The 27,221-nt window shown below is 45.0% G+C and overlaps 1 protein-coding gene across 1 annotated transcript; it reads left to right on the top strand.

Moving 5' to 3' along the window:
* The first annotated feature begins 7,441 nt into the window (after window positions 1-7,441).
* On the top strand, window positions 7,442-23,633 carry LOC144274564 (killer cell lectin-like receptor subfamily B member 1B allele B). Its single transcript, XM_077833443.1, has 7 exons — window positions 7,442-7,481; window positions 9,600-9,819; window positions 15,575-15,673; window positions 16,049-16,162; window positions 19,263-19,417; window positions 19,749-19,858; window positions 20,696-23,633. The coding sequence occupies exons 2-7, from the start codon at window positions 9,747-9,749 to the stop codon at window positions 20,814-20,816; spliced, it is 672 nt and encodes a 223-aa protein (XP_077689569.1). The 5' UTR covers window positions 7,442-7,481; window positions 9,600-9,746; the 3' UTR covers window positions 20,817-23,633.
* The last annotated feature ends 3,588 nt before the right edge of the window (window positions 23,634-27,221 follow it).

Genomic DNA, 27,221 nt, shown 5'->3' with positions numbered 1-27,221 from the left:
TTGTATTTTCCGTGAGAGTGGGTGTCACAACCCACACTGAGTTAAACATCGCCCTGCAAAGTTTTCTGCTGTTTGCTTGCTGGTTTGTACAAGAAAGGAAACTGAGCCTTTCACCAGCACAATTAACACTTCAGACTTCTGATACCGCAAGCCCCTGAGCCCAGCTACCTTTTTACAGAGAGTTAGGCCCTGATTCTGCAAGCTCTTCTGCATGTTTACCTTAAAGCAGGGGTCAGCAACCTTTCAGAAGCGGTGTGCCGAGTCTTCATTTATTCACTCTAATTTAAGGTTTCACATGCCAGTAATACGTTTTAACGTTTTAGAAGGTCTCTCTTTCTATAAGTCTTTAACGTATAACTAAACTATTGTTGTATGTAAAATAAATAAGGTTTTTAAAATGTTTAAGAAGCTTCATTTAAAATTAAATTCAAATGCAGAGCCTCCCGGACCGGTGGCCAGGACCCGGGCAGTTTGAGTGCCACTGAAAATCAGCTTGCGTGCCGCCTTCGGCACGCGGACCATAGCTTGCCTACCCCTGCCTTAAAGCATGTGCATACTGCTCTTGATGCCAGTGGGACTGCTCACATGCGGAAAGCGAAGCATCTGCATAGATGTTTGCAGGGTGAGAACTTGTTTTGAAACCTACGGGAGAAAACAAAATCAGATGACAATTTTTTCGCACTTCTGGTCAACAGACGGGTGCCATAATGATTAACAGCTAGCAAAATCTCTTTTGTGCATCATCCTGTTAACCACAAATTCTTTCCCCTTATTGGCCACCTGCTTTTGCTAAACATCCGCATCATTTTTTCACTAATTGCTCTGCCCACAAAATACATGTTCCCAGACCTCTTTTTTTTTTTTTTTTTTTTGCTGAATAACTGCACAGTTTGGTTTCCAACTATATGCTACTTACTCTAATTAAGTGGCATCATTTCAGAAAAAAAAAATTTTGGGGGGTGTGGGGAGATTGTATCAGCAAATAGAACATTATATGTGATTATGTTCTATCCTGCAAGGTTGGAGGGGTGGGGAAGGAGCATATAGACTTATGAAAAGTTGGGTGGGGAGCAAACCAAGGCTAGTATGTGTGTGTGTGTGTGGGGGGCAACAGCCCCCTTTGCCCAAGATCAGATAATGCCCCTGCTCTAATGTTCACTGTAAAGGATCTTAAAGTACCAAAATACTTTACATACAAATGCTCCCCATTATATTGCTTTGTGCTGTAGAAACCTGCACGTTTGCCCTTCCTGCCTCTTGCTCACTTAAACTGCAACGTTATGGTGGCTTTAATAGCATAGGGCTTTTTGCGTCTAGACTGAGACTTCAAAGCAGCCTAAGGGAGTTAAGTACCCAATTCCTATTGAATTTCAGTGGGATTCGAGTGCTTAAATCTCAGGGTCAGATGAAATCTCCTAATTTTTTAAAAGGAAACCATATAGAATGAAACATGAACCTGTATTTCATTGTTGTATTTTGGAATAAAACTTCTTCTTCGAGTGCTTGCTCACGTTCACTCCAATCAGGTGTCTGCGTGCACACGGGCACGGTAGCCGGAAGATTTTCCCCCTAGCAGCATCCGTGGGGAAAAATCTTGCAGCTACTGTGCCCATGCATGGACACACCTGATTGGAGTGGACGTGAACAACACATCTCAAAGAACAACACTTAACGAGAAGGTGAGTAACCATTTTTTTTCAACAGATCATGCTTAAAAACATCCCAGGGTTGATAAATAGAGCAGTAGCAGGTTCTGTGGTCAGAGTTAGATGTGGAGGCTTGTACCACAGCAGCCTGTTCAGTAGTTGTTGCTGAACCCCCTCTCCCCCCATTTCATGAGAACAAATTCACGCACGTTTTACAAACAACGAAGAACAAAATTGGGAGATTTTCAGCTGAGCCTGAGATTTAAGCGCTCGAATCCCACTGAAATTCAGTAGGAATAATTGGGTCCTTTACTTAACGCATCTCATTCAGACTCCTTTACACCTTCTTCGAGGTATTTCAATTACTCTGCTTCTAACAATGTTTTTTTTCATCCTCCATAACGGTTTCACTTATCCGGAGGATGCAGAGTAAGAGGTCTCTTTACAAAATGCATCTGAAATAAAGAGCACGTGGTGACACCAGCTGAATCGTTATGTTTAGTGATCACACAGGAAAAGAGAACAAAATGAGTCAATGATCAGGCAGGATTTGGTCATTGCTGAGGCTTTTGTGGTATAGATTTCTCCAGTGCAGCTGACACAAACACCAGCCTAGAACACAGGCCTGAGGTCAGAGTCTGAGGCTGTTTATTTAATAAAGTATTTTGTTCTTCACATATCGGCCTATGGACTCAACACATTATATTGGTGCAAAGCAGCAGAGTACCTCAGTGTAAGGGTAGCGAGCTCAGGGCACTTCAGTCCCACTCTCCTTGTGCCTGGCAGCACTCAGGAATAACATGACTTCTGTCTTATAAAAGAGTGATACTTGCCCCTTCCCTTTCTGTTCCTGATGGACAACAATCCCACCGGCAGAATCAGAATGTGCTTTAAAAAAGCCTCTTTGTGAGTGAAGTTTGAAAAACTGTTTCATTTCTATTCCTCATCCCTCTTCCTGCTTCCATTTTAAGCCCCCTATGCACCTTCTATGCTGTCTCCTCTCCTTTCTCACCTGTCCCTTGTTCTCCTGCCCTCTTCTCGGTGTAAACATGTGTAAATGTCGAAGTGTAAAAGTGCAGGAGGGAGGGAGCAGAGCAGCTAACAGAATGTTTTTTAAAAGCGTCAGAGCTGGTGACGCTGTTGTGCTCCATCGGTGCAGCTGGACTGATACAGCTGCCCTGCTGCAGCACGTCTGGTGAAGACACGCTATGCTGATGGGAGAGGGCTCTCCCTTCAGCCTAATGACTCCACCACAGTGAGAGGTGTGCGCATTGCTGGTGGGAGAGCGTTTCCTGCCACATAGCCTGGTGTAGACACCGCTTTATGTTGATGTAACTGATGTCGCTTGGGGGGTGGTTTTTTCACACTGAGCGATGTAACTGACATCGACTTAAGCAGTAGTGTAGACAAGCCCTTTATGTTCGTATAATATTTTAAACATTTAAAAAAGAGACAAGAGCAGTGGTCCCATCTTTATATTCGCCAATCCACTTTTAAACAACCTTAACGCTAGAGCAGGGTGAAATTCTTTGGCCAAATCTATTTTTCAATTAAAAACGCAGATTCAGGGTGAGTGAAACATTTTGTGAATTCACGTCTAATTCATTAAATTGTTTTGATCAAAGACAAACCTAAAAAAGTTCCCACCAAAATGGAACAATGGAAATGGAAATCTTTTAAAGATTTTTTAAAAAACAAAACACTTTGAATCTAAATGGCTTTTCATTTTGAAATGTACTTCAAAAAACATTTTTTTAAAAATGAAATGTTTGGTTTTGGGTCAAACAAAATGTTTTGTTCAATCTGGAACAATTTTTTGTTACTTTTTGGTTTGCTGTTTTATTTTTCAAATTTTTGGGACAGTCCGTGAACTGAAAAAACAGTTGTTTGCACGAGCTCTCCCCATAGCAGCATCTGAAGAATACCCACTGTGAAATAACCCAGTTCATCCGAGCCAGGGCTGGAAATACAACCCAACCCCCTATTCTAACACCAGACAGTGCTGCTTTTTTTCCTCACCTGACATGCTGAGTCTTTTAAAGATTTGGCCATTGATTTTTATGCCTAATTACAACATGAGATGTCGATAAAATTTCATATAATGACTTAGGGGTCAAATCCTCAGCTGGTATGAATGGGCACAGTGACATTGACTTCAATGGATCTGCAGCAATTTACACCAATTGATATTCTGACTCTAGCGCTTCCTTATGTGTGAATTACATATTTTTCTTTCAGTCTAACCTTTTTGTAGATCCACCTAGAAAATAAAATTATAGAAATATAGGTCTGACAGGGACCTCAAAAAGTCATAAAGTGTTGAGGCAGGACAAAGTAAACCTAGACCATCCCTAACAGGTGATTGGCCAACCTGTTCTTAAAAACCTCCAATGATGGGGATTCCACAGCCTCCCTTGGAAGCCTGTTCCAGAGCTTAACTACCCAGAGAGTTAGAAAGTTTTTCCTAATGCCTAACCCGAATCTCCCTTGCTGCAGATTAAGCCCATTACATCTTATCCTACCTTCAGTGGACATGAAGAACAACTGATCACTGTCCTCTTTATAACAGTGTTATGGGAAAAGGGAAAATAGGAGAGAGATAAAGGACCCCTGGTAAAGGTAGTGTTCTGGTTCCCTGAATTAGGGTCTATCACCCATGGACGCAGCAACAATGACACTTTACTAGAATTAAAGGTGAACCAAAGAGGGTTTATTAACATAACATTGGTAGATAAATAAGGATAAATTTAGCAACAATAATAATAACTTGGTGGTCTGAGAAACAGAAGGCTCGGAGCTGGTCCCAGTATTCCCCAATACAGATTATGGACTAACAACAAGATTAATACTTGACACATGAGATGACAATCGGAACAAGGAAGGCGGGTGTGTCCGTCTGGTCTGCCACAGCTCCTGGTGAGGTGGATCCAGACCTTCGACTGTGTGATGGATGAACACAGGAGGAACTTGGATCAGTTGGAACAATCTTTCAGGTAAGCTGGACCTCAGGTAAGTGCTGATGATGCTGCACTTGTCTCTTGAAGACCTCACAAACACAACTGACACGGGCTGCCTCTGGGGCGGACAGCACTCGGTGATTGGCGTGCAGGGTTCATATACCCAGCAGCATCTAGGCAGATTCGCCAGGTCATGTGCTCAGTCTTTTCCCGCCACACTTGAAAAGAGTGCCAAAAGCTAAACAAGAAGGAACCCCAGTATGGCCCCCAAACTACAACATGTACAGATTTGAAATGGCGACGACAGGAAATTTTTCAAAATAAAAGTAAATGACAGCAAATGACCATAGAACCTTCCAACAGCTCTAAACATATTTGAAGACTGTTACCAGGTTCCCACCCCCCAGGGTTCTTTTCACACGACTTAATATAGCCAGGTCTTCAGGGTCGAGTGGGTTGGTTTCTTGAGGATTGAGCAAGCTGTTGCTGTCGTAGCCCTTCATAGATTCCATCGCCAGAAGGGGCCAGTGTCATCATCTAGTCTGACCTCCTATAGAACACAGGCCAGAGACCTGCCCCAAAATAATTCGTAGAGCAGATCTCTTAGGAAAAAAAACATTTGATCTTGACTTAAACATCGTCAGTGATGGAGAATCCACCATGATGCTTGGTAAGTTGTTCCAGTGGTTAATTACTCTCACTGTTAAAAATGTATGCCTTATTTTCTGTCTGAATTTGTCTCGCTTCAACTTCCAGCCATTGGATCATGTTCTACCTTTCTTTGCTGGACTGAAGAGCCCATTATTAAATATTTGTTCTTCCTGTAGGTACTTCTAGACTGTAATCAAGTCACCCTGAACCTTCTCTTTATTTAGCTATATAGATTGAGCCCCTTGAGTGTATTACTACAAGGCATATTTTCTAATCCTTTAATCATTTTCATGGATCTTCTCTGAACCCTTTCCAATTTATGACCACCCTTCTTAAATTGTGGACACTGGAACTGGACACAGTATTCCAGCAGCAGTCACATCAGTGTCAAATACAGAGATAAAATAACCTCTCTACACCTACTCTAGATTCCCTCTTTATGCACCCCAGGATCGCATTAGCCCTTTCAGCCAGTGTTGCCCTGGGAGCTCATGTTCAGCTGACTATCCACCATTACCCCCAAATCTCTTTGAGTCCCTGCTTCCCAGGAGAGAGCCCCCCCCCCCATTCTCTAATCATGCCCTGCAGACTTTGTTCCTAGATGTATATATTTACGTTTAGCCATATTAAAATGCATATTGTTTGTTTGTGCCCAGCTTACCAAGTGATCCAGATAGTTCTGTATCAACGACCTGTTCGCTTCATTATTTACCACTCCCCCAATTTTTGTGTCATCTGCCAACTTTATCAGTGATGATTTAATGTTTTCTTCCAGGTTATTTTTATTAATGTTAAATAGTGTGGGTCCAAGAACTGAACCCTACAGGACCCCACTGGAAACAGACCCGCTGGATGACGATTCCCCATTTATAACTACATGTTGAGACATATCCATTAGCCAGCTTTTAATCCATCTAATGTTTGCCATGTTAATTGTATAGCTCTCTAGTTTTTTAAATCAAAATGTCACTTGGTACCAAATCAAACGTAAGTATGTTATGTCAACACTATTACATTTATCAACTAAACTTGTAATGCCAACAAAAAAGATATCGAGTTAGTCTGACAGGATATATTTTCCATAAACCCATATTAATTAACATTGATTATACTACCTTCCTTAAATTCTTTGTTAATAGATTAATTAATTAATTAGCCCTGGTAAAGCTTCCCCTGTTGGACACTCACCAGGCTTCTGAGTTTGGGTCCCATCATGCTAGATCCTTGTGTTGTAAGTTTCCTGACTCTGAGCAGGCCCCAGTGCTCTCTCTTTCATTGGCTTCTCTGGCATGCTCCCTAGATGCAGGTGCTATGTCTGTGGCCCCTTCATGGAAATGGGACCTTGTGTTCCAGTTACCCTAGGCCCCCAGGATCAGTGCTGACCCCCACATAGACATCCCAGTAGCTAAAGCACTCTTCTCCAGAGCTCTGACCTTACAGGTGTTTGGGGTTACAGTTTACCTCTCCAGGGAAGCATGATAGTTGAAGCATGATAGTTGAAGCATGTAACACAGATTTTGCAAAAGGCTCCCAAACCAATCACTGTTCTTTTAGATAGCTCCAGAGATGTACAGCTCTTGTCAAAACATTAAAACATCTATACTCCATTCCTGTTTCAGTTTCCTCAGCATGCTGGAGTGTTCATCAGGATTTGGGGCAGTGTCCTCTCAGGATTCCAAGTCCCCTCTCCTGCACCTCTCTCCTCACGACTTCTCTGCAATGTGCAGTCTGCTCTCTCCTCCTGCCTGCTTCTTTGACCTTGGCTGGTCCCACAGTCAAAGAAGGTCCCCTCTGCTGCAAAAGCATCCCTCTCTATTCCTCTCTCCTGCTCAAACTTCATCTGTCTCAGAGTCCCTCTGAGTCTTTGGAGAAAATCACCACCTGGTTTTTTTGTTCTCCTGTTTTTAGACTTTCCATTCTCCAAAACCTGCTCCCTTCAGACGATCTGGGTCAAACTGGTTCTCCCAGACAAGGCATCCTCCTTAACATACCCACAATTTGAGCAGAGACCAGGTATTAAGGTTAATGATTTATTTTATTTGTTCTACAGGTTCTTCCAGACCATGGAAGGAAAGGAAGAGGGGGTGTTATACATCTCTGGGACCCTGCCAGACACTCTGAGGCTTTCAGTGATACAGGAATTTCATAAAATTAACCAGAGTTCATAAGTTGTACAGAGACAGAGTCCCCAAATCGTCTCAGTTGCATTTTTCAAGGAATTTGGCAGGTGAGCTTCTCTGAAGGAGGTGTTGATTATTCCTATGAATAGTGGGCATAGCTTTTCCTACCTGACTTTTACCAGCAAGGACGGGCATGGATCTGTTTCACAGGTTGTATCTCTAACATTTTTCAGGATTTCTTGAGGTTCAGTGTGTATGATGGGGGCAAACTTAGGAATGGTGGGGTGAATAATACAATCTGGTCAGCAATGGAATTTTCTTTCCGACTCAGCTCTATTCATACATATTTGGTTGATCTTACCAGTGAAGCATGCTGACAGCTCTTCACAGCAGTGGATGCCTGGGTCTGATGTCTGGGCTATGCAGCCTGGATTGCTTAACCAGTTCATGTGCAAAATAGCTCCATTGACTATGATTCTGCTGCATGGATGTTGGAGGATCAGAAGGGTTGTTTTGCCTCCTTTACTGCAGTGCTGTAGTCATTAGGATTGCTGTACAGAGGGGTGGATTTGCTGCAGTAACAGGAGGGGTATGAGGGATGGACAGAGAAGTGAGGTGGAGACGACTCTGGAGCTGCAGATTTATCAACCAAGTAGTTAATAAACTAATGTTACTAGCAAGTGCTACGTGAGACCTAGGGGTGCCGGCATTACTGCATAAGGCTGGTTTTTCCTCCAACTGTTCTTCCTACTTGTCAGGTCACTGTGTGACAAGGGAACCTGACTGTTTTACTGTGGGCACTAATTCTGCAGAACCGGGGCTGACTCCTACAGCCCCGGTATCAGACACAGGTCTCTATCCTGTGAAGTGCTGAGCGCCCTTTCCTCCCGTTACTTCAGTAGGAGTTGATGTCACTCAGTGCCTTGTAGTCCTAATGCAACAGAGCAGCTTTTCCCTGGACCAGGCACAGCTTGCCAAGGAAGTGCTATTACGAGAGTCTGAATATCTCAAAGGAATGGTACTAATCCTGTTATTGCAGGTTTAACCACTGGCCTTCATTTAAGTCACGGTGGTTCTCAAATTTTTGTACTGGTGACCCCTTTCCCACACCAGACCTCTGAATGTGACCCCCCCCCTTATAAATTAAAAACACTTTAACATCATTATAAATGCTGGAGGCAAAGAGGGGTTTGGGGTGGAGGTTGACAGCTCGTGACCCCCATGTAGTAACCTTGCAACCCCCTGAGGGTTCTCAACTCCCAGTTTGAGAACCCCTGATTTAAGATAAGTTAAGAAAAGCCCTGGCTGGGATGATTGAGTTGTGGTTGGTCCTGCTTTGAGCAGGGGGTTAGACTAGATGACCTCCTGAGATCTCTTCCAACTCTAATCTTCTATGATTCTGTAATCACAAGTCCCCGCTTAAGACAAAGGTGGACGTGAGCCCACCCAGAAATTAGCACTGTGTAGAAGGCTGCACTGTGTAGAAGGCTACACTGTGTATTGTTTGGCCAGAGATATATGTGTGTGTTTGTGTGAAGAGAAGCATCAGACAGAGCAGAGAGAGAGAGAAACTGGAGGTGGAGGGTGAGGGGGGTACAGACACGCAGCCTGAACAAGCCACTGGAAGCATGGTTTGGCCAGGGGAGTAGCCTAGAGAAAGGATTTGGGTTGGAAAGCTGAAATGAGTTTTGGACCTGTGAACAAGGACACTGGCTCCTGTTTGGTTCCTCCTGTGTTTGGGGAAACATGACTTTGTACATTCTTTGTAAATCAGATTGCATCAAAGGTAACAGGCTTCATCAGCAATTTCTCTTCCTAACTGGAACGACCCACAGAGCTCCCAACTTTAAGCAGACAGTCAGGTTAAAAGGGGTAACAATGTAGAACCTGAATAGAATAGCTAGAGAGAGGGGTATGACTGTCCCTAGTGATGAGATAAATTAAAGATGTCTGTCTCCAATGGGAAATATGAACTGTAATTAAAAAGTTCTTATTTTTCAATCTGTTTTCCAGTTTTATGCGATTATAAGAATTTCTTCTCTTAAAATGCCCAGAGCTTCTGAACCAAACACACCAGGGAGCAGCTTTCTTTTAATGTAGGAAAAATCAACAGTTTATGTGAAATCCCAGTACCAGCTCTAATGCATTGAGAGAATGTCTCAGATTAGCTAATGCAATTATACTTTAAACACTCTTTATCTCTAGTGCCTCGATTTCTCTCTTAGATTGCTAGGAAAGAAGGAAGTCAAAACCTTCTGATAGACACTTCCTCTTACTGGATACGACTGTGTCATCTTGGCTCATGCATAAATACGAGGCAACTCTTAGACAGTCCGTCTTCTTGTAGCCTCTTATCTTCCTCTGCACTTGCCATGGCTGGAGAGACAGAATATGCTGATTTAAACATTCCTGGAGCTTTTTCCACTTCAAAGTCACTGCATCCCAGTAAGTGTATTTAGCTTCTTAGTTTTGTACTGATATGCGCTCCTTTTTTTGGTTTCAGTTCCAATTTTTTGAATGTATTTTTTTGTTTTTACAGGTAGCACAGATATTTAAAGAAAGATTTTCTAGAAACAAAGAGCAGGTGTGAGTCTCTGTGTTCCATTTGTATGTTAGGACTCAGCAAATATGAGGTAATTTACCATCTGTCAGAACTAGGAACTGAATCTCTTTAATGCAATATTGTGCATTTTACTTTCACGTTAATACAAAGTGTCACAGTAACCTTCAGAGCTACTGCCAGACTATACATGTAAATTAAATGTGAAGAACAATACAGGGTTATTTTATGGCATTTTTCTACTTACTTTATAAACACTTGGGGGTGGATACTCATGCTGTATTGAAGATGCAGTACATAATATAGTGGGGTAAGTCGGAGGTAAAGAGCAATGCACTGATCAAGTCTTGGGAAGACTGAACATAAGGAGTCTGGGAGACTCGTATAATTGTCTTTCATTTCTTGTTGGAGAGAATGTTATGTCACACAGATCAGGGAGAAGGGACTGGTTTTGGAAAATTACTGAGAACTCAGTGCAGAGGGTCATGGAGGTGATTCCACATGGTGAGGGAAGTGTGGAGAAAAGAATCTGCTAAGATTCATGAAGAGGCAAGTAGGGAGTCTGAAGTCTAGTATCCCAGGTTAGGAAATAGATGAGGAGAAAAGAAAGACATGAAGAGCTACTTGGTCAATAAAGGATGAAGAAGACTGGGGGATGCAGCGGGGGGTTGTACTGGATTCTGAATGGACCTGGATAGGGAAGATTTGTGAGGAGTCAAGTCATTATACTTGAGAGCAATTAAAGTTTGGACAACTCTTAACTCGGGGAGACCAACACAGTAGGAAGGAGAGGAGGAAACATAATAGCTTTCAGTGTTCCAGGAATAATGAATATACAAGGAACTGTAAACTAAACTTAAAAGGATGTAAAATGTAAATATATAAATCCTGGTATTTTTTTTACAAGACTCTCCTGAAAAGATTGGTATCTGGAAATAAAAAATCCTAATAATATTTTGCAGAACTGTGGTAAAATTGTAAATATATTAGCTATTTTCAGAGCATATTTTCTATAGAGTCAGGCTACTAATGAGAGGACATTTTAGATGATTATTATGCTGTTAATCTTAGAATCAAAATATATAAAGCTGATATTTCAGTTGATGAGCAAATTAAATACTAACAGTCCAGATATTGTATCACTCAGTCTGCGTACAGTACAGTATATGCAGGATTACATATAAAAAGTTAAACCATTATTTAGTTTGCGCAGTGAAGCATTCAAAAGTTAGGAAATGCCGGACATACAGTTGCTTGTACAACCTTAATTCTGCCCCACTGTGCAACCATTTTGTGTATTCAATAAGGCAGGGATCCTTTGGGAAAAAAGTAGTCTTTAATTACATGGACATATATTGTCATCAGGCACATGCACAAGGGAGCAGAGATAAGTTTCTGGCATTTCCTAACTTTTGAGGGGTTCACTTTGCAATCTAAATAACATACTTTTGAGAAAAAACAACAAGGAGTCCTTAGAGACTAACAAATTTATTTGGGCATAAGCATTCATTGGCTATAACCCACTTCATCAGATGCATTATAGTCCACGAAAGCTTATGCCCAAATACATTTGTTAGTCTCTAAGGTGCCACAAGGACTCCTCGTTGTTTTTGCTTATACAGACTAACATGGCTAACCCTGTGAAACCATTCTTTTGAGAGGGTTTTTTGTATGTAATTTACTAGAGTTTTTTTTTTTAAGGAAAAAGGTAAAACCAAATTCTGTTATATGCCACTGTAGCACCTCCCCATCGTGTATTTTCAGCGAAGTTTGAACCCTGAAGCTTCAGCACAAACTGCTACTGCTTGAACAACAAGACTAATTTAATTAGCTGGCTGCAGCAAAACACTTATCGCAGAGGGAGGAAATAGACCACTGGGTTCAGGTGTTGGTTTGTGGGGTGGCTCTTGGTGGAGCCCAGTCCATGCCAGCTCTCTCTCCCTTCAAGCCTCCAGGAGTTGGAACTTCTGTCTCTTGTGATGCACCCAGGCCACTGGGGTCATGGGCTGGGTCCAGGATGTTGTTGGGGAAAACCTGACCCAGCTCTCTACCCCCAGGGAGGTGGGGGAGCTCCAGCCCCATGTGGTGCCCCCTGGGGCTGGAAAATGGAAATGGGCTGCTGTGGCCAGGAGGTGGGTCTCTACAGATGTCCCTTGCTTCCCTTGGAAGCTGGAGCTTAAACAGTGGAGCCACAGTAGTTACACTTGTCAAAGAGTTTCTAGTACAAGCCTAATTTTTTAACACCATCTCTGACTCCCCCCACCCCCCCGTTTTATCTTGAAATTTGTTAATCTGGGGCCAGACAAGAATTTTTTTTCTTTGAAAAATTGAAATCAATTTAACAAATCATTTAATTATTTTAATTAAAAAACAGAAAAGCAGCTTTTTACTTTTTTAAAAATACACCACTTTTTGTCCACGTATGCCTCCAGAACATCTTGTTCTATTAAGGACATAAGTTTTATTTATTAAGTCTCAGTGAGAACTCTCACATAAGATGGACTTTTATGAATAATGGGCTACAGTTTTTGAAGTTACTCTAAGTTAAGTTCTTTGATATTGAAAGTGCTGAAGTCTCCTGTCGTGATTACCAACTCAGTGGGGCCTAGAGACTATTACTCTTTTTATTTTAAATTATGTTTTTAAGTCTCTTGCCCTTTTCCTCTTTGAGGACAGCTTTGAAAATGTAAAGCGACTTCTAGGGTTGTACTTCATGGTGGCTTTTCTAATTTTTTTACAATAGTAGTGGTACTGGAGGGGCTGTACAATGGGTAAGCATCCTCTTAACATAGCATATGATGCCTTGGAGACCAATACAAGGGCTGTGGCCACTGGAATAGTCCTGTGTAGATATTCCTGACCCCACTCCCCCAGGCCTCATTACAGCAGCCCAATGGAGGATAGAAGATCTGCCTTTTAAGGGCCAGTGAGAAGATCTGGAGAAGATCAAATCTACTCTTTGCCAGAAGCTGGGAATGGGTGACAGGGGATGGATCATTTGATGATCACCTGCTCCGTTCATTCCCTCTGGGGCACCTGGCATTGGCCACTGTCAGAAGACAGGATTTTGGGCTAGATGGACCTTTGGTCTAACCCAGTATGGCCATGCTTATTAGAAGCATATGTACGACCCAGTCTGAAAATTATCTGAACCTTGACAGGTTTCAAAGGGTGGACTCAGCAACTTCTCAGGCCTGCTCCTCACTAGGGAGGTTACAGCCTCTCTCCACAGTGGCCATGGGAGGAGACCTCAAAAGCACACGAACAAACACTTCCAGCGTTCTTCATCACAGTCCTCCTCCTCTGCCTACAAGCAGCTGGTTTAATGGGACACACAGGAGCCATACAAATCTCTAGCACCTTTCCCCCTGACATTCTCTGTCCCCTCCTGTACGGGGAGATTTCAGCAAACCAGAAAAGTGCCTGAAACCGCTATTGCTTATTGCTAAAAGCAGCCAAGTCAGCAGGCCATAAAGTGGCCATGCAGCAGGCTCAGCTTAACCAAGGCAGGAGGAGAGGGGGTTTTGGGTGCCACAGAAAGGGCAGCTTGACCCTGTGTGCTTCCTGTTAAGAATTGTGTTGAAGTTGCTGATGCATGCATTTTAGAGACCTCAAGGCTGCAAACTCTGGAAAAAAACCCCCACACGTGGTTAATCAATAATCAGAAGAAAACCTCTTGCTTGGCCGTTGAAACTGCTTGCTTAACAAGGTTTCTTTAAGGGACATGTCATTGTGTTACTAATGTATAAATAAGGGGGAAAAGTTTGAGGATTGGTCTCTCCCTCTGGATGCATCTTGTGTTCCCCACCGGCAGACGGGCTGCAGCTGTGTCACTCGAGAGCCACACTCAGCTTCGATAATTATCGAGGGTTGGGGGTATTTTACTAACCTGTTGTGGACATGTGTAAGTGCTTGAGACTAAGTAAAGTTTAGCTTTAAGTGAAATCACCCTTGTGTTGTCCTGTTTGTGCCAGCCATCTATCGGTCGGACGGCCGTGTTTCTCCTGATTTACTCTGCGCAAGGTGGTGTCAGGAAATAAGTTACCAAAAGCTTTGGGTTGAAAGAACTCTGGGTAACACTCCCTTCAGTCCTTGTCTATTCTTCTTCTACAGCGACTGGTGCACAATAAATAACTTCTGATTGCTGGGCTTTGGAGACTGTCACAAGGCAGGGCTTCTTCCCCGCTTGCCAAGGATTCACTGCCACACCCACAGTCTCCTTTAAGGTTTATTATCCAAACTTAAACAAACAGTTCCTCAGCTCACCCTTTAGATGTTAGACTCTTCCTGCCTCCCTTCCCAATGGACTCTGGCAGTCCTGCTTCTTGCGGCTTCCTAGATTTCTCTGTCAGCTTCCTTCTCGCAGCTGGTCCTCGCCCAGTGGAACTTCCCCTGTAGCCCCAGGTGCAGTTCCCTGCCCTCGAGACTGGCCCAACTGGGAGCACCTGCTATGGCACAGGACATTGGACCTACTTAAAGTGACAGGAGCCAGCCACCCTGTGACAGAGACCATTCAAGATAGATATTCCATCCAGTTCTGCACCAGGTCCCCTCCTCAGGGACTCCCCCTCACAAGAAAGTCTTCCTGGAAGATGGGGACTCACTCCTCTTGAAAGTAGCTATAGAAGTTCCTCTGTGTCACCAAAGGAAGGGACTCTACGCCCACTACTTCCTCATCCCCAAGAAGGAAGGTCTATAACCTATTCTGGGCCTCGAAGACCTGAACAAATATGTCAGGCTTCAAATCCTTCGCTCACTCTTAAGGAGACTTGTATTTATCTCTCAGCATGAAAGATGGATACTTCCACCTGGCTATCGGGAAGAACCATTGCAAATACCTGAGATTCTGCATGGGAGTCAGGAACTTTCAATTCACAGTTCTTCCCATCACCTTGTCAACAGCGCCATGGGTAGTTACCAAGTGTCTGCTGATGGGGTTGGCACACGGCAGACATTGAGGGATACATGTTTACATGGATGGATGGATGAAAAAAGCCAAGTCCGAGGCAGCCATTGCTGCCACTTGTAGCCTGTTTTTGCCATGCAGTTATATGGTGAAATATCTCCCCTTTACGAACACTATGGACCAAACCACTGACAAAACTCCACTGAATGCCATTAACTTCACTGGAGTCACTGTCACAATTCCACAGGATCAGAGCTGTGCCCCAGCTTTTGAACCTTCTCTTGGAGAACCCCCATCAGTGTGCAGAGAATCTGGCCCTCTGTGATACAGGATGATGTGAACTTGCTAACTAGTAAGCATTAAAAAGAAAAGGAGTACTTGTGGCACCTTAGAGACTAATAAATTTGTTAGAGCATAAGCTGTAGCTACAAAAGCTTATGTTCCTTTTCTTTTTACGGATACAGACTTACACGGCTGCTACTCTGAAACCTAGTAAACATTAGTTATCTTTGGTATTTTCTTCAGCTTTCCTCTACTTCCATCTAGTTAGACAACTAATGTTGCCCTTGTGAGGGTGATGTGGCCTCAGAGTTTTAAACTCTGAGCATGACCATTTTCCTCCTCATATTACATGAGCCTGAACTTTATCCTTATCTCCAGTTGAGCAGCCTCCAAAGGAGGAGAAGTTTCCATGTTTCATTATAAATCTTTACACAAGGTTTTGACTCTTGCAGATATCCCTCAGTGCCCACGCTGGCATCGGCTGACTCTGTGGCTTGGATGGGCTGGGAACATCATCCTGGTGGCAGCTGTGATCGCGCTTCGTGTTTGGGGTGAGTATCTCAGCACCATAGATTCACTGGCTCAGTGAATTCTCCTCTTCCTCTGCAATTTCATTTAGATTCTATTTTTTGGCCTCCAAAACATTTCTGAATAAATTACCAGGCATTTCATCACTGCCATAGACATCAAAAGTGTTACATAAACAAAGTAGAGTTGAGAGCTTGGTACATGAAACATGCATTATTTGTCTGTAACAGCTCCACTGTGAGATGTGCAAAAATGTGGAATGAACCTTACAATGGACAATGAGTGAGATTCCATCTCACGCTGCTTCTCTGTCCCCATCATAACTCAATAGATATCCCATGGTATTTGGTGAGTTGATAGTTTTTACCTTCTCTCTTTTGTTACACATCCTTGTGAAGGTCAGGCTGAAAGACAGAGAACAACAAATGGAACTGAATGTAATTCCAGCCTGAAGGATTCCCAGTCTTGCTCAAATCAAAGTTTGTATCCAAAGCCAGACAACAACTCAACAGGTAACTGTATCTGCTATTCTTTGTGCTCTTTGCAACATTGTGTCTACCTGGAAGAACACTCACTCCAAACTCACTGATTGAAAATTCAGCTACTGTGTCACAATAACTTATACATAGCTGAGATGTGCCATACCCTCATCTTCCCGTCTTTATTTTTCTGGTTATTTGTTATGTTTGATGGCTGTAAAATAAATACTACAACTGGCTGAAAGATTTCTGATTCTTAATCAGAAAAGAGGGTTTTGCCAAATTTTATTTTTCATGAGAACATTTATTTTTCAATTTTCTGAAATTTTTCCAAAGGGGAAGTTTTCTGGAGAAACTAAATATGTAGGTTCAAAATCATGGCCTTTTCAACACTTTCCTATACATTTTATCTTTTCACATCTTTTCTCCAGTGGGGAGAAAAATAGGAGAGAAAGAAAAAAAGGTAAAAAAGGGGAAAACCTTCTGATAATTTGCCAGGGAAATCCCACTTTTCAGGCAGCTCTAATAAATAAGTTTTCAGCTGTTTGTGCAGAGTAGTAGGAGTGAGATATAGTGGTCATTCAAAGTACTTCCAATGTGTATGAAACAGGCACATTTTATATCCTTTCACTTACCATTGTAGTGTGATCACATGTGGGGTGAAACTTGCTAGCTGTTTAGTAACACACAACATTATACGATACCACAGGAGAGGAAGTGAAAAGCAGTTCCAAATCCCAGGGAGTTTCAAATGTTTTTGGATGGTGCAGCATATTTTAATACAGAGCACCTAATGGATGCCTGCCTTCCCTTGTGTAAACTCCCAGATCCCACCCTCCTCACCTCCCTTTTGCAATCCTATAACATCCCAATGGCAACTACAGAAGTTGCTCATAGAAAAGTAGTACTGGGAAAAATTGTAGCTGTCTTGTAGAGAGATATAGCAGCTGGAAACAAGGAGAAGCCAGGCACATGTGACCTGTCAGCTTTCATGGAGTACCTACAAGCACCCCATAGACCATAATTTGGAAATGTTTGCTACATCCAACTGAAATTTCCAGAGAGATTTTTAGGGAGGAAAAAATGTAGTTACTCAAGCTGGTAAATCCTCTGTTAGTCAAAAGAGGATGCTGCGATTTTAATGATCACAAGTGTAGACACACTCAGAATGGGGCAGTGTCAGACCTGGGCTTAGAACCCAGGTGTGCAACCTCTCTACTCCACCACTAGGTAGCGTTGGCTTTCCCTATGATGGTTTTTGGGGCACTGAGTACGGGCATTCAGGATGTGCAGATTATCGGTGAGGCTGGTAGCACCACCTGTTAAGACAGCACAATACTTCCCACTAGGAGAGCCTGTTTTCAGTTGCTTTTATTTTTGCTGAAGATTAAATGTTCGGGCTGAACCTTTCCATGCCAGGGGTCTGCCTCAGCCTGATTTTTATTTTGTTTTTAGTTTCAGACATAACTGTCCAGCTGCTTCTGAGAACCAGCCTAGTGAAAATACATTGTTTTCTCTCATGTTAAACAAATTCTGGAGACTTTGTCTTTCAGAAGCTCTAGTGCTGTCCCCATGCTGTGGAATAGGGACTTGAAATTTGGCAAGGGGGTGGCTTACGAATCAGGGATCTGTCTGCCTTTAGCTGCGCCTGTGAATATCTGCCCAAACTTGGCCAAGTTATAAGCCTTTGAAAATTCATGATTCTATCAACAATGAGCATGCTCCAGCCCAGAGCTACAGGGGGCTGAGTAGGACGTTCCATGCAGGTTTGGGTCCTGACAGTGGCACTGAGAGCGGGGAGCCTGTCTCTCACATGCTTGCTGTGTCCTCCTGAGCCCTGGCAGCATGGAGGAGGAAGTTGCCTGAGTTGAATGCAGAAGGAACAAGAGCCAGAAGGCGGGGGAGAGAGTACATTGGGGCTGGTGGTAGGGGAGAGTTACTTAAACCAATCCTCTCACAGGTGGTCACTCACTGTGTTCCTCCATTCACTGGGCGCCTCAATTGAGAGCCTGGGGTGTGATTTGTAGCAGTGCTGAGCGGTCACAGCTGTAACTGAAATCGATGGGAGCTGTGCCCTGAACATATGAAGTACCATAGAATGCTAAGTACTTTAAATGCCTTGATTTTTCAGGTACCTTATTCCTGCCTAAGTACCTTTTGAGGGTCTGAGTCTCAGGTTGGGCACCCAGTATTAGTGGATACTTTTGACCTCAAACTCTCCATGCCTAAGTTCCTCATCTGTAAAATGGAAATATTGCAATCCCCTGATCTCACAGGGGTGCTGTGAAAATTTATTACTGTTTTGTGAAGCACTCAGATACTATAGAGCAGGGTGCCAGAGGAAAGCCCAGGAGGAAATTAATAGTTCTGTCTTCAGAGCCGGCTTTGACTAGTACTACTGGGGCTACACATTGAATGAGAAGAAAACAAAATATTGAATAGCTGCTCAGTAAGTCAGCAGCACCGTCCGTCATGTGCCCAGAATGAAGCAGGAGTCCGGTGGAGAAAACTGGTATGTGACTATTTATATACGGACTGGATCATAATGCATATGCACCAGGGGCCCAATAAAGATTGCACAGGCAACCTCAGTTCTGACACTTCCTAACTTTTGAGTGCTTGACTGTTCTTGTAAGGTGGTTTTGTAACTTGTAACTTTTGAGTGTAATACTGTTCTTGTAAGGTGGTTTTGTGTGTGTGTGTGTGTGTGATCAGCACGCAGCCCACAGAACTTCCTACGAGAATCCCTTACCTCTTTCCTCCTACTTTTAAAGTGCTCCAGAAGTGATTCAGCAGAGAAGGCGACAGTTTTGTTGTGTCTTTCATTTCAGAGGTTCGGTGCTCCTTGGGGGGAAATGCATTGTGTGATACTGAGCCCGTAAAATGTGAATTGTGTGCCCAATCTTATGAATTCATATTCACATTACAGCTCTGCCAGAGCACCTCTCTCCTGACCCGCACCTCCATCTGCTATTTGAATAATGGGCCTTTCCTCACACAAACAATGAATAAAGAGAAATGTCTTGGCTGAGAATGTTTATAGTTTGAAAGCCCCTTGTGAACATGGGGAAGCTCAGCACTGTTCAGAACTTTCCGGCCCATTTAATGTTGCCTTTTCCATGTCTGTTTCTAGAGGGCTGTGAGTGCAAACTGTGCCCCGCTGGCTGGCTGCCGCACAAGAACAAGTGCTATTGGGTCTCTAAAGAACGTAAAACATGGAATGAGAGTCGTGTGGACTGCTCAGCGAAGAGCTCTCAAATGCTCGTGATCCAAGACAAGGAGGAGATGGTACAGTAAATAAAAATGGCTTAACCCGCCCCTTGAGAGACAAATGTCACTAGTTATAATGCAATACAGTGAGCTTGCAGCAAAACAACAATGCCCCAGCTGTATGACTTTTGGCTTAAGAAAAATCTTTTACAGAGCACATTAAAATATCATTGATACGTGGAGGGAAAGGAGGGGGTGAGACTGGGAAAGGGAAACATCAGAAATTGGGTTTATCTCTATTGCAGAGCTATGTAGCAGGTTCTCTTCCTTCATTTGCTGAGAGAGCAAAGAAGCCAGAGAATTCTAGCAGGTTATATTCACCCAGACTCCTCCGTCCTGTCACTTACAGGCGTATATACTGAGTATTCCACAATTGAACCTGGTTTGGCTTGGACTCAGTGTTACATCCCCAGAGAGGAAATGGACCTGGGTGGACGGCTCCACGTTCGATGAAACACTGTGAGTGTTCATGGTTCCTACTTTGGCTTTGAAACTGAGTGTCTTGCATGGTGCACAAGTGGGAACACAAGGTTAGTGCTCTCTAATGCTAGCAGGAGCAGAGGCTGTCTGTGAGCACAAGTAAAGTTAAGCACCAGGCAGAGTCCTCCATGGAGAGATGGTCAGTCTCAAGCCCTCTGTGTGCTTGCAAAGCCACAGGATAAAGGGGGGTCAGGGTCTGTTTGGAGAATGGGCATGTCAGGGAAGACGCTAGCTTATGCCCAATCCTTGTCTTGCTGAAGAGGCACTTGCTGAAGAGTTCACACCTATGTTAGCTCTCAGCTGTGCTGCTCTGCCTGAGTAAGGTGGCCCTTGTCCAGCAATGCGCTCGTTAATGCAGGGTCAGGGTCCCCTCTCCTGCTGAGCAGTACAGTTTACCTCCACCAGGGCTGCCATGGGGGTGGGGGAAGGGGTGGTACTTTCCCAAGCCCCGCCCACCAACTAAGCTCCACCCACTTCAGACACCACTCAGTGCACATGGCACAGTTGTACAAAACAGGACCACACAGGTGCTGCTGGGCTCCTCGGCTTGGCTCCCCAGCAGTGGGGTTTGAATACACCCACGGGCAGTATTGATCAATCATCGCAGTGGATTTTGCAATGTTTTCCAGCACTGAACTGAGCCTGCCCAGCTCCTTTCCCACTCTGTGAGGCCTATTACTAAGTAGGGCTCTGTAGAAAAGTACAAATGAAGGAAGCTAGTATGGAGACAGACCACCCCTCCGAATGAGGGATCGCTGCTAAAGATCTTGCTCAGTAAAGCTAAACACCCAGTGACTCCTGCTCTTTGTTCCCCAGGTTCCAGCTAACAGAAGCTGCTGAAAGGGAGAGCTGTGTGATGATCAAACGGAACCATGCTCTTTCGGAAACCTGCCTGGCTTTAGCTAAATGGATTTGTGAGAAAGTTGCCCTGAAATAAGCAGTCACATCAATGAGCTGCACTTCCGTAACTGAAATAGCAAGTGTCCTTGTTTATTTTCTAAAAGAAAAACACATTTGCTAATTAAAGAATTCTAAAGCCTCCAACAAACCCATTTTCCAAGGAAGATCCTTTCACTTGTTCCTCAGGAGCTGGGTCTGATTTCATGAGGAGCTGGCTGCCTCCTGGGCATCGTGTGTGAGCAGACACACTTGGCTCTTAGGAACCGTTTAAAAATTAAAAGTTGTAAGGCACCAATGTTACCACTGGAGACCTATGTGCCATTTGGCCACATCTCAGAAAGGCACGGTTTTGAACATTCTTCCACCCTGCCCTACTTTCACTCGTAGCCTCCAAGACTCTGAAACTGGGTCCTCAGCAACCAGCTATCCCCCCACCTTTCTCCATAGCTCCCTGAAGCAATTCTAGACTCCTCCGGGAGGCTTGTGTACACTGTACCCTGCAGCACACACTGCTCCCAGTGAGTATTAGCAGCAACACCAGGCAGCCTTTTCAAAACAAGGTAACAATTTATTAGTCACCTGGCTACAGAATCTGTCAGTCCTTAGAGCAGCATAGAGAGGCAAAGGTTAAGGCCTGGTCCCCAGTTGCCAAGCCAGTGCAATCAGCCAGCCAAGCTGGTATGGGATCCATTGTTGTCTCCGTCTCCTTATCAGTCCCAAGTGCGAGATTCTCTGTCTCTCCAGAGGCCAGCTCTTCTCCCAGCCATCACCTTTCCCCTTTGTTCTCTAGCTGGGGCCTTTGTCCTGCTTCTCTTCCAAGATGTGACAAGGGAAATCTCCTTCATTTTGGTTGGTGTTTCCTAGGTCTAAACATCATGGCCAGTGGGGTTCCCATTGCCTTTCCAGATTCTCCATTGTTTGGGTCAGGTTCTACCAGTCCTTTAATGACCCCTTCATACCATCCCAGACAGTTGTGTGATGCAAACACCTCCTGTCTCTTAATCTGCTCCCAAGAGCAGGTTTAACCCTTTTGCCCCCCCCCCCCCCCCGGTAGCAATGCAAAGTGCACAGGGAAACTGAGACACACGTGTCAAAATATTGCAGAAAATGCCCACTTTGTCACGGTATTTGCTCCCCAAAACATCCTTGTAGGTACAATTCTTTGTGTGCTAATCTACAGTCCATAGTGAGACCTCCCATTGGAAAATCTGATCCTAATCTCTGCAGACACTGCTCTGGGAATTCACAAGATTCAGAGCCAGCACTTGCTAGCCATTGAGAATCACCCTCTGTCCATAAACTGCTCGTCCAACCGGATTGGCCAGTTTTTCAGCTTTTCTGGTTGGGCGGGGGCAGGGCAGGGCAGTGTCACTGACCCACAGGGTCTGTGCTATGCCCAAACCTTCCATCAGTCTCCTGCTAGTAACTACTTTAACGTTCTGGACCCCAAGGATCCCCACTGTTCTGCAACAGCTGGCCTGTAGCCTCAACAACTCTGAGACCGGGGCCTTGGGGCCCAAGCAACCCATTTGGCAAGCTGAACTGAGGTAGGGTCTGTTCAGACTTTCCTTTCCAGGGTGCAATGCCCTCAGTGAGTACCTGCAGTGACCCCAGGCAGCCTTTTCAACGTAAGGTACCAATTCATCAGTCACCTGCAATACAGAAGCTGAAAGGCTGTAGGGTAGCATCAATGAGGTAGTCGTAGGCCAGAGATCTGATGGGGAAGGTTCCCATGGGTTCACCATGCCCTGCTTCCCTGGGTTCCATCTTTGTTCTCTCCTTGTCCTGCTCTGACTCCAGCAGCAACCTCACCCCTTTGCTCTCCAGCCACAGCCAGGGTCAGCTGCCTCAGCTTCCCCTTTGGTAGTGTGACTTGCACTCCATATGTTTATGGAAATATGCTTATAAGTGTAAATATAATGTAACTGGAATATGCTTTATGCAAAAGGTCTCTTGTAAGTCATGATTACAAAGCTTATAATCTACTGAGTGTGGTCATCCTATTTGTATGAATGTATCATTCTTGTATCTAAAACTAGAAATATGAAGTATTACTCTGAAGTCCTATTGTAGTGATACAAAGTGTGGGCCATTAATGGTGGCTTTGAATCTTAATGGCTCCCATCAACTAGGACAATTGGTTGTGAATGGCTCAGTTTACTTGCAAAACTTCCTGGGTACCTGCAGGCCAGTGCTGGAAGGATGAAGGCTGGGGTCTCACAGGGCATGTGACTATGTCACATGATACTGGAATCCATCTTAAACCTGGTGCTTTTCTATTTAGAAGGAGGGGTGGTAACCCAGAGAGAGACAAAGGATTCCTGCCTTGTGCCAAAGCTATAAAAGGGGGTGGAACAGAACAAAGGGGCCCAATCATGTGAAATCCCCTGCTTTTCACCTAAGATGTCTGCTGGAACTAACAAGGTCTGTACCAGGCGAAAGGATTGGGCCCAGACTAGGAAGGAGTCTAGTCTGTGAAAGAAGCTTATTGGAACATCTTTGAGGGTGAGATTTTACCTGTATTCAATTTCTTAATGTATTAGGCTTAAATGTGTGTATTTTGTTTTAATTTGCTTGGTAACTTACTTCGTTCTGTGGCACCTTATAGACTAACAGACGTATTGGAGCATAAGCTTTCATGGGTGAACACCCGGTTCGTCAGATGCATGTAGTGGAGTCTAGGGAATTCCCCACGAAAGCTTATGCTTCAATATGTCTGTTAGTCTATAAGGTGCCACAAGACTCTTTGCCGCTTTTACAGATCCAGACTAACACAGCTACCCCTCTGATACTTTACTTTGTTCTGTCTGTTATTACTTGAAACCACTTAAATCCTACTTTTTATACTTAATAAAATCACTTCTGTTTATTAATTAACCCAGAGTACGTGATTAATACTTGGGGGAGCAAACAGCCATGCATATCTCTCTCTATCAGTTTTATAGAGGGTGGACAATTTATGAGTTTACCCTGAATAAGCTTTATACAGAGTAAAACGGATTTATTTGGGGTTTGGATCCCAATGGGAGTTGAGTGTCTGGGTGCTGGAGATAGGTGACCTGCTGAGCAGTTTTTGTTTAAAGCCAGCAGCTTTGGGGGCATGGACCAGACCTGGGTCTGTGTTTGCAGCTGGCAAGCATGTCTGCCTCAACAAGGCAGGGTTCTGGAGTCCCAAGCTGACAGGAAAAATGGGCTCAAAGGCAAATTGAGCACGTCAGGTGACAGTCCCAAGAGGGTCTCTGTGACCGAACCCATCACAGATAGGTGTTCAAGCCCAGGCATTGAGGTTTCCATTGTTCTGTAGGGTCTCCCATTCAACCAGGTGGATTGGAACCCAGACAGCCTGTGTTTTACTGAAAATCTGCCTCTGCATGGGGGGGACAGACTGGCAGTTAGTCAGGGATGTGCGGGGAGGGTCTGGAAGAGCAGGGCTCTGTCTGTGGGGGGACAGACTGGCAGTTAGTCGGGGACGTGGAGGGAGGGTCTGGAAGAGCGGGGCTCTGTCTGTGTGGGGACAGACCGGCAGTTAGGGACGTGAGGGGAGGGTCTGGAAGAGCGGGGCTCTGTCTGTGGGGGGACAGACTGGCAGTTAGTCAGGGATGTGGGGGAGGGTCTGGAAGAGCGGGGCTCTGTCTGTGGGGGGACAGACTGGCAGTTAGTCAGGGATGTGGGGGGAGGGTCTGGAAGAGCGGGGCTCTGTCTGTGGGGGGACAGACTGGCAGTTAGTCGGGGACGTGGAGGGAGGGTCAGGAAGAGCGGGGCTCTGTCTGTGGGGGGACAGACTGGCAGTTAGTCAGGGATGTGGGGGAGGGTCAGGAAGAGCGGGGCTCTGTCTGTGTGGGGACAGACTGGCAGTTAGTCAGGAACGTGCGGGGAGGGTCTGGAAGAGCGGGGCTCTGTCTGTGGGGGGACAGACTGGCAGTTAGTCAGGAATGTGGGGGGGGTCTGGAAGAGCGGGGCTCTGTCTGTGGGGGGACAGACTGGCAGTTAGTCAGGAACGTGGGGGGAGGGTCTGGAAGAGCGGGGCTCTGTCTGTGGGGGACAGACTGGCAGTTAGTCAGGAATGTGGGGGGGGTCTGGAAGAGCGGGGCTCTGTCTGTGGGGGGACAGACTGGCAGTTAGTCAGGGACGTAGAGGGAGGGTCTGGAAGAGCGGGGCTCTGTCTGTGGGGGACAGACTGGCAGTTAGAGATGTGGGGGGAGGGTCAGGAAGAGCGGGGCTCTGTCTGTGGGGGACAGACTGGCAGTGAGGGATGCGGGGGGGAACGGTGTGGAAGAGCAGGGCTCTGTGTGACAGACAGACTTGCACTCGGGTTCATAATGGGTGGATGGAAGTTTCTGAAAGAGCAACTTCCATTTGTGAAGAGCAGAGTGTCAGTCAGGCATATGGGGAGAAGGAAGGTTCTGGAAGTGCCAAGTTCTGTTTGTGAGGAGGCAGGGGGGAGATACTGGCAGTAAGTCAGTGATGGGGACAGTGGATGAAAATCTGTGATAGAGCTAGGCTCATGGGATGGGGGCCCGCGAGTGGTGGGGAGTTAGGGATCTCACCGGGGCTGTGGAGGGGAGTGGGGAAGAAGTGGCAGGTCTGGGGCAGTTAATAAGGTGGGGGCAGAGGACAGACTAGCAAGGTGTCAGGTCAGGGATAGTGTGTGGAGGACAGCATTTAGAAGTAATGGGGTTTATTAGCGAAGCACAGACTGAATGGCCATCAGGAATACAGAGATGGAAGGTTCTGGAAGAGCCTGGTTTTGTTGGGGGCAGAGCCTGGCAGTTAATCAGGGATTGTGGATCAGGGGCTAGAAGATTCTGCCAGAGCCAGGGCAGTTCCAGGAGGTGGGGGTGGGGTAGAGAATAGACTAGCAGTTAGTCAGGAATAGCACAGAGGGGTGGGAAGGAAGCTCTGGGCTCTTAGTTTTGGGTAGACAGTCAATCAGGGGTGTGTTTGTAGGGATGGAAGATTCTGGAAGAGCAAGAGTCTGATTGTGAATGGGAAACAGAATGAGGAGTAGAGGGTAGGAATGGCAGGCTTTTGCAGAGCCAGGGGAGTTACTAAGGAGGTACAAACATGAGCAACTGAGAAGGGGTTCTGACAATGCACGAACAGTAGACCAATTGGTGGTTAGCAGAGCTGGTCAAAATTTTCAATCAAAGCCTTTTTTTTTTTTTTGTTAAGTCTTTTTCATCAAAACTAAAAAATTTGGTGGGGAAAAAATTGTTTACGCCAGTTTTGCATTTTTGTCTACAAGCCAGCATATATTGATGATTCAGTTGCCAGAACCTGCAAATTCTTCCATTTTCAATAAAACCCTGAAAGCTTGATTAAAACAAGTTTTCAGTCAGTTCTATCAGTTAGTGCAGGATATCGCAGCACCTGGAGAAGCAGGGAATAGCTGAAGGGAAATGCTCCAGATGTACTGGATAGAGCAGGGTAGGGAGCAGTTTTCCCATCCTGTGAGAATTTTGCAATCTTTGAAGTCTTCCCATCCTGAACCAAAAAAGTCAAAATCCAAAAATGTTCATTAACCAATAATCTGGAGGAGAAAAAATATTCAGGTCAGTTGAAACACTTTATTTTGATTTTTGACCTTTTACTTTTTTTTTACTATAAATTAACTAAAATGTCAAAATTAAAAGTTGTTTTGAATCAAAAAATGAAACTTCATTTTGACAACATCACAACAGGACACTTCAGATTCAAAACTTTCTCACATTTCTTTCAAATCAGGAGGTTTGTCAAAACTAATCCTTCCTGCAAATAGTTTTGGCTTTTCTGATTTGAAAAACTTTGTTGGAAAATTTCCAACCAGCTCTAGTGCTGGGGCAGCTCCAGGGGTGGGGACTGGCAGATTAGTCAGGGGAATTATAAGGGCCTGGAGAGGGAGGGGGAAGTTTTGGTAGAGCTGTAGGGTGACTACATATCCCATTTTGGCAGAGACAGTCCCTTTTTAAAGCCCTGCCCTGGCCGTCCTGTTTTCACAAAAGTGGGCATTTGTCCCATTTGTTTTTGCCAACTTGATCAGTTAGCAAGAGCAAACAGGACAAATGCCCACTTTTGTCAAAAAAGTGGGGTGTGGAGGAACTTGCGGCAGAGGGGGGTGAGCAGTGATTCCAGTCCTGTGCAGGAGCGACTCCAGCCCTAGCCTTACACAGGGGGCAGGCAGGGCTTGGGCGAGCAGCAATGCTAGCCCCAGCCTCACACAGGGGAGCAGGCAGGGCTCAGATGAGCAGTGCCGCCTGCCCCAGCCTTGTGGGGGTGGGCAGGAGGGGGCAGGGCTCAGGCCAGGCGCAGCCTGAGAGTGGGAGGAAGGGGGCAGGGCTCGGGTAAGCCCCACAGGGTGGGGGCTCAGATGTGCGGCTTGGGCCAGCCACGGGGACGGGGGATGCTCAGACTAGTCCCATGTGGTGTCCCATTTTCCCTTTGGGAAAAATGGTCACCCTATAGA

The sequence above is a fragment of the Eretmochelys imbricata genome, chromosome 14 (assembly GCF_965152235.1).
Source record: "Eretmochelys imbricata isolate rEreImb1 chromosome 14, rEreImb1.hap1, whole genome shotgun sequence".
Classification (NCBI taxonomy): Eukaryota; Metazoa; Chordata; order Testudines; family Cheloniidae; genus Eretmochelys; species Eretmochelys imbricata.
The sequence above is the reverse complement of the archived record's forward strand: the minus strand, read 5'-3'. Positions and strand labels throughout refer to the sequence as shown.

Coding starts and splice junctions, on each gene's coding strand:
- LOC144274564 (XM_077833443.1), top strand. CDS start 9,747: ATGGCTGGAGAGACAGAATATGCTGATTTAAACATTCCTGGAGCTTTT. Junction 16,163..19,262: donor GCCAGACAACAACTCAACAG/GTAACTGTATCT, acceptor GTCTGTTTCTAG/AGGGCTGTGAGTGCAAACTG. Junction 19,418..19,748: donor TCCAAGACAAGGAGGAGATG/GTACAGTAAATA, acceptor TGTCACTTACAG/GCGTATATACTGAGTATTCC.